Source organism: Penaeus vannamei, unplaced genomic scaffold (assembly GCF_042767895.1).
Source record: "Penaeus vannamei isolate JL-2024 unplaced genomic scaffold, ASM4276789v1 unanchor411, whole genome shotgun sequence".
Lineage (NCBI taxonomy): Eukaryota > Metazoa > Arthropoda > Malacostraca > Decapoda > Penaeidae > Penaeus > Penaeus vannamei.
The window spans coordinates 5,001-12,500 of record NW_027213415.1 but is presented as its reverse complement, the minus strand read 5'-3'; the positions used below and the strand labels follow the sequence as shown (position 1 = coordinate 12,500).

Here is a 7,500-nt window from a genome sequence, read left to right as displayed (position 1 = left end):
CTATTCAATTCATCTCCTTTACCTGTGTATTTGCTCTGAAGAAGTTCAACAGGACATAATCGCATATCCAATTGGTCCACGTGATGCTGGGTGAAGTAGCCTATTCTTAATGATCTGCAAGACATCAGGTTTTGTTTAGTATGAAGTGAAGTATCTGTTCATAGTTTCTTATCTTTCAGCAAGTAATAACTCTTCACTGCTATTGAAGAATTTGAGCATGAGCAGGAGGATGATGTGGATGTGGAGAACGATTAGGAGGAACAAGAAAAAGAAGATCAGAATGGAGGAACAAGGAGGAAAATGATGAAGAATTGTTGGTTGGATTCCCTGTAAAATAAATATTTTACATGTGGGATTAGTGAGAGAATAATGTAGGAAACACACACAAGGAATGTGATAGGAATCAGAAAGAAAGAGAAAATGTCAAAGAAAGAAAGAGAGGAGGAGGAGGAGGAGGAGGAGGAGGAGGAAGTGGAGAAAAGGAAGAAAAAAGGGAAGAGAAGTATAAAAAATGACTTACCTATTACAGAACCTGTGTCCCTTTGTGGGAGACAAATCCCCGAGCAAAATCTTAAGCAAAGTTGTTTTTCCTGTACCATTTTCACCAACCTGGAAAAGATCACATTGAAATAGATATGCAGACAGAAAAAAGAGTGTTGGAAATGCATAATAATCTTGGCAATAATCCTGTAATTTACATATAACTATTCTGGTTATCATTTTCCAAACAATTATATAATTTTCACATCAATCTTTATATTCTAACTTTATTTCATGAAGGTCTATCATTCAGTGTATTTTGGCATAATCATCTACATTAACTATGAATACATTAATCTTTGGTTTTACAGGTATTACAGGTATTACATATTTTAGCTTCCCAGGTATAAAAAAGACCACACCAATAAGGCTTTACACATACCAATACCACCCTTAATATAGTAATTGCACCCCTTATTAACATTCTTGACTACGCAAAAGTAACTCAAGATATTTATATCATCATTAAATAGAAGTAACAGATTATATTAAAAGAAACTGCATTCCAAATTGCAAATCAGAAACCTATACACTCTTTTTAACCCAAAAACTCTCTACTCACAATACATATTCTCGAATCCATGGCAGCGGAAAGGTTGACTTTGCTGAAAATGACTACGTCCTTTTTGTAAGAGAACTCTACTTCGTCTAATTGCAGGATTGGGGAATTCAGCTTCTCTGCCTCTGGGAACCTTAGCGTTACAATTGTTTCTTTTTCTACAGGCTTCAGTTCTGGGCTAAATATAAGAAAGAAGGAAATAATGAAAAAAATTGGATAAAGAAAAAAAAGAAAAGAAAAAAAAAAAAAAGGAAATAATTACAAAAACAGCTCAATGGCACAGAGTTCAAGTATAAACATATTCTTTTAAATCACAGAACTCCTCTTTAAAAGTGACTTATAAAGAATTACTGCACATTATAATTTTTTTTTATATATTTCTATATAATAGAATAAGCCCTTTCCATAACCACGTGTCCGAAATGACAAACCACACTATCTCAAATTTCTTTATGATATGCAGATGTTTTAAAAAATCTTTTCAAATAAACATATTCAACACAAAAGAACCGATCAGACAAACACTTACAGCTTTTCCAGCATTTTAATTTTTGACTGGACCAGTGATGCTCGCTTGGCATTGTATCGGAACTTGTCAATGAACTCCTGGACGTGCTGCCGGAACTGCGACTGGGCTTCGTACTCTCTCTGCATGTTCTTGTGTCTCTCCTCCCTTGTCGTGGAAAAGTTCTCATAATTGCCCCTGGGAAGGAGGAAAGAGATGAGGATAAATAAGGGTACCAATAAAATAAAATAAATCATCTTCGATGAAAATAAAATAAAGCTAATAAAGATTGAATTTATGATAATCTCTCCCCACATATACATGCACAACTAACTAACTACATAAACAAATACAAACACAAACACACACACATACAAACACACACATATATATTATGAAATACAAGGAATAGCATGAAGGAAAGAAAGAAATATTACATATGATTAAAGAATAAAAGGAAAGAACATAAGCATGATAAATACTTTAAGGACTACGAGAATGACTATCAAAGGCTCATCAGTAGAGAAGAACCGGCTTGTGAGAAAGGAGATAAGACAGAACATTGTATTTATACTTACTTATAACTGTCTATGGCCTGCGAGTGGAGGTGTAAAACATCTGTCGGAACCATATCTAAGAAATGCCTGTCGTGGGAGACTACAAGGAGCGTTGTCGGCCAGGTTAATAAGTAGTTCTCAAGCCATATAATGGCCTTCATATCCAACATGTTTGTCGGCTCATCAAGCAACAGCAGGTCTGGTCTGTCGAGATAAGCAATAAGAATGAGCTCCAAGAAAAAAATATTGAGCATTAGAGTAAATACATAACAGTTTCAAGTAAAGTAGCACATTAGCTGAAAATCTGCACAATTCATAAAAAATATACCTTAATTTCAGATCAGAATATTAGAATATTTCTTGTGCTTCCATAAAAAGACAAAGAAAGAATGACAGAATGGAATAAAAGTGGTTTGAAACATGACCAATTCAAAGCAATTCCCCAAACATTTCATATCTTCCAATAATGAATTCTAGTCCTCCAATAATGTCCGATGATTAATCACTGTTCTCCAACAATGTCCAATAATCAACTCTTTGTCTTCCAATAACATCTACTAATTATTTCTTGTCCTCTAACATCCTCTGAAAATACTTACTGCGTGAACAGTGCCCTAGCGAGAGCAATCCTCATTCTCCAACCGCCAGAGAATTCACGGGTCTTCCTCGTCTGCATTTCAGGGTTGAAACCCAAACCATTCAGGATGACACTGGCCTTGGCTGGGGCCTTGTCTGCCTCAATGGCCTGTAGCTCAGCATATACTTCTGACAGCTGGGAGGACAGGGTATCGTCGGAGTCCCTAAAGAGTGACGATGAAGAGAATTGGCAATGAAAAGGATGTTTCAGGTTTGTTTCTTAACCTTTTATTGACAGTCTACAGTTAATCTTGCCATAATGAACTGAGCGCTAAAGCTGGGATGTTGCGGCTGTTGTGGAGCTACAGGCCCTCAATAGTATGGCTAAAGCCTTGTTTTACCTTTATCTACTGGAAATATCAGCTTCATTCAGTAATGTAAAAAAAGAAGACCCCTACAGGATTAAAAATCAAAGGCTTACACATATTGTTGTTACTCTCAATCACAAAAGAGAAACTTCCTAATAAAATAAATATGGTAATCCAGTGGTAAGTTTAAAATATTCCTTTAACTTGATGAATCATCAGTAGCTGCAACAGATAAAAGGGAGAAGAAAAACAGGAAAAGAACTTCAATAACAATGACGAGGAGGAGGACGTTGAAGAAGAAGACAAAGAAGAAGAAAAAAGAATTGCAAAAAAGATGGTAAGACAAAAAGGAGAAGAAAATCATGATAAAGACCATGAATAAAAGTAGTAATAGTAGTAGTAGAAGAAGAAAAAGAATAGGAAGAAAAAGAAAAAAAAGAAAGAAGAAAAGGAGAAGAAGAGGAAGAATGAGAAAGAGAGAGATAGAAAAAAAAAGACAAAAAATATCTTACCCATTTGCTATTCTCGTCTGCAGTTCTTTCTCTTTGTCTAGAAGATTCTTACGTTGCGTATCGCATTCAAGTACACTCTCTATTGCTAAGGTGTCATCACCAACCACTTCTTGTTCGACATGTAACACCGAGATGTGCCCAGGAATGCGCAAAGTCCGACTGTGTGAAAGTAAGAATAAGGGGTGATCTTATCAGAACAAAAAAAGAAGAAATAAGATTGAAGAAAAGAGAAGAATACAGAGAAAACTGGATGTGCTGATATCACTGGAATAAGGAACAGATTAAATAAACTGCAAACATTTTAAGGACAATGAGAAAAAACAAGTATGAATGCTAATGTATGTATAGTAAATTATAAAGAAAAAATGAGGTACTAGTGTGACAAAGCTTGTTAGTGATTCAAATGATCACACACGCAAAAATCAGCCTCTGAAATGAATTTACACCTAAGTACAAATATATGATATAAGATTAAATCAAAGACGACTTACCTTGCAATCATCCGTAAAAGAGTAGTTTTCCCAAGACCGTTCCTGCCCACTAGCGCATATCGTCTTCCGAAGGCTAAAGAAATTGTTGCATTTTGAATAAGCACTCTGCAATAACACAAAACACATTATGAATAACCAACCCTATATAAAGAGGAAGGGTAGGACTGCTTATATGTAATAGTAATTAAAAACTCTCTAAATCACAATGTAACTATAGTATAGCTTCTAGATGATCAAACATTAACATATGTGAAGAAAAAAAAGGAGGTTTCAATACCTATTACCAAAGATTCTGAAGCAAAGACAATTGTATTTCAACATATGCTTGAAAGAATAAAAGAATAAAAGGAAGAAAGAAAAAGAAAGAAAGAAAAAGAAAAAGACTAAAGGCTTCATCTAGAATTAAACTACATCTCTAAATCATACATCTATCCACACACTGCAACAGCAAATACATACTTTTCTCCATATGCTACATCGAAACTTTCTATTCTGATGTCCTTTGTATTACAGCTACCCTTGGCATCCAGTGCTCTGTCTTTTTTGCTTACGACCTGCAAAATGAAATTTTCTTCATTGCCCAATACTTTCACTGTGAGAATCCTCATTATCACAATTATAATAAATCTTAATGTTTCCCATAATTAATGACATTAACCCATTAATGCTGGTATTTTTTTGATGCCAAAAATAAAAGATTCCGGGCGGCTACAAAATCGGCGGGCAGAGCTGCCCCAGACTCTGTCCGCCGGCCGGCTGCGGCCCACTGATGCATCGAAGCACGCGCCCCGATACAGCGTCACACTAGAGGGACGCCCGCCAAAGTTTATTTTCTCGGGTGTCTCGTATGTTGGACACCCGTCGTTAGTGGGTTAACAGAATGCCAATAAAGATAATAACAGCACTAATACTAGCATAAAAAAAAAAAAAAAACTTTTCCTAAAAACAAGGCAATGGGTCTACTTTTTGACTATCTGAGGAATTTAAAGTATCTCAAACCTGAGTGACATGTCAGTGCCAAGAACAAAATGACAAAGTAATGATCAAGTAATTCATAAATACACAGAATCAAACATGATTTAGTTTAATCAGACCTGACTAAAGAAATCTGTAACAACGACCTCACCTGTGATGCTGTTGCCATTTCCATAATAATAGGAGCTTGTTCCTTCTTATCCGCATTTACTCTCTTTTCCTTCTTTTCTTTTAATTTGGCTTCGGCTTTGTCTAATTTCTTCTGGTCAACTTTCTGGAAAGATTGAGTCTTCATTAGCCCTGATAATGTGTGAATGACATACATACAACAGAACCTGGATGCCGATTCGAAGGTAATTACTACCAGAAAGGATCTAACTTGCTTCTGATAAAAATGTCTGAAACACATCTACCAAGTAGGAGGCAGCTTCAAGAAAGGAATTATGCTTACACTTGCTCTCGGTAAAATCAAGAAATTGCTTGTTGACATGTTCAGTGATTGAATAACATATGCGTGATGAACCATATTCATGTTGACAGATGTAGAAAAGGTATGAATGAGAATGAATATCATCATAATACAAGCAATGTATTTAACCGGTTTCAAATATATCTCTTTAATTGTGAAGATATTCATTCTCATTCATACCTTTTCTACATATGCAATATATGTGCTTATCAGCGCCCTGCACATTAACTATTGAGAATGAAATCGAGATTTGTGAAATAAGTGTTTGTTAGCTACTGAGAAAAATGAAAGCAAAAGCAAGGGAAAGAAGACTACCCAAAAGCACAAACATGCTTCGATAAGCACACTCCCATTTAAAACAGGGCCTCAAAAAAATCTTTACAAGGAAAAATAAATATGACGTGATAAGATACATAAAAAAAAGAAAAAGAAAAAGAAAAAAAATCTTGCAACCAACCAATGTGTCATCCCGTTCTCTTGACCAGACTGACTTGATGGCCTCGTCTTCCACCTCCATGTTGGCAGCCATTTCCGCCAACTGCACGGGAGCATCTAAGATCTTTCGTTCTATCGTGCCATTAGATACTGTCAGTGTTGACATCACCTGGTCACATAATTTCCTGTATATGAGAAAAGTGTTTAGGTTATTCTTACCTTCTTTGAGAATGTATAAAAGAAGACGATGATAGAGAAAGAGAAAGAGAAATGAAAGAGACAAAAAAACACGCAGAAGAAACTTGCAACACGCATTTCTGCGAATTACGCTGGCAATCCTTTCTAGGACAAGTGCGCCTATTTTTCAGGTAAAAATACAATATTTTGTGAAGATTTTAGTCATTCTGTAGATATATCAATTCTTCTGGGAGCAATACCCAATGCAGCCAACAATTTTGATATGATAGTCTTGATAGCAGAGGATGGCATGAAGTAAAGTAGGGAAATTGTGTAGTAAAACACGCCAAACTAGAACGAATGTGGAAAACAAATACATAGTAACGGTTCAAAAACTGTTCAAAACTGGCCCGTCAAACTCTATAGATATGCCAACTATCACTGAAAGTCTACAGACTGAAGCACAAACTTCTGAAAATGCCTATCAGCATCCAACCCATCCTTTGGTAAAGTCTATGGGTAAAGACTTTGCTATATGTCTCACCTACCATCATTCCCTGTGGTATTTGTAAAATACATTCTAACTTTATGTTACCTAACCAGGGGACAAAGCCTGGAACCCTGATGTTGATTTACTATATAACCTAATTACATTTCTTGTCAAGGAATAAGGGCCCTCAGAGCTGTTAAAAATCCCAGTCATTATAAGATTCATAAACAGGAGTTTACTTTAAAGAACTGTACATAACTTATACTGCATCATAAAGCATGACATTTTCTCAACTACTTGGAAAAAAAAAAAAAAAAAAAAAAAAAAGACATACTACAGTAATAGGTTATGTGGTCAATGACTGCAGGTGAAAGACCTCGAGTCTTAATTTAACCACACAGAATGGGAGTATATAATTTTCCTTCAACTATCAACTATAGCACAAACTTATCTCCTTCCATTTAACCCTCCCACCTGCCCTACATTTCAACTTATGATAAGGACATATACCTTATTTCATCCTCCCTTTCAACTCCAACAGCATCTGCTAGGAGGCTTCCGATGGCATCGTAAACATCCTCACTACTCTCAAAGTCCTCTGTGCTAGTGAGAACACCTGGAAAAGGGAGAGGAATTCATTTATGTGGAGATATATCTAATACAAAACATCTATCTATCTATCTTTCTATCTACCTCTCTCTCTTTGTGTGAGCTATTCTAGGGTAAATTTTAAACTATAACCAGACCTATATAGATATAATTTAGTAGAATAAGTTAAAAATTGGAGACGCGGGCCAGATCTTGCAGGGGGTAAATAATCTTTGTGGGGTATTAGTCTCTGGCAAC

The 7,500-nt window shown here is 35.8% G+C and overlaps 1 protein-coding gene across 2 annotated transcripts in view; it reads right to left on the bottom strand.

The window, feature by feature from the left end:
- The window catches only part of LOC113813963 (ATP-binding cassette sub-family F member 3), a 10,453-nt gene that overhangs the window by 1,712 nt on the left and 1,241 nt on the right, over positions 1 to 7,500 (bottom strand). Inside the window, exons 2-13 of one of the 2 annotated variants that reach the window (XM_027366042.2) lie at positions 7,165 to 7,270; positions 6,010 to 6,172; positions 5,235 to 5,357; positions 4,568 to 4,662; positions 4,109 to 4,213; positions 3,618 to 3,776; positions 2,761 to 2,961; positions 2,183 to 2,365; positions 1,629 to 1,802; positions 1,103 to 1,277; positions 521 to 609; positions 23 to 114 (exon numbers count right to left, since the gene is read on the bottom strand). In XM_027366042.2, the coding sequence (XP_027221843.1) occupies positions 23 to 114; positions 521 to 609; positions 1,103 to 1,277; positions 1,629 to 1,802; positions 2,183 to 2,365; positions 2,761 to 2,961; positions 3,618 to 3,776; positions 4,109 to 4,213; positions 4,568 to 4,662; positions 5,235 to 5,357; positions 6,010 to 6,172; positions 7,165 to 7,270 (1,665 nt within the window). The remainder of the gene's footprint in view (positions 1 to 22; positions 115 to 520; positions 610 to 1,102; positions 1,278 to 1,628; positions 1,803 to 2,182; positions 2,366 to 2,760; positions 2,962 to 3,617; positions 3,777 to 4,108; positions 4,214 to 4,567; positions 4,663 to 5,234; positions 5,358 to 6,009; positions 6,173 to 7,164; positions 7,271 to 7,500) is intronic. The other variant, XM_070119619.1, reaches the window with a different exon arrangement.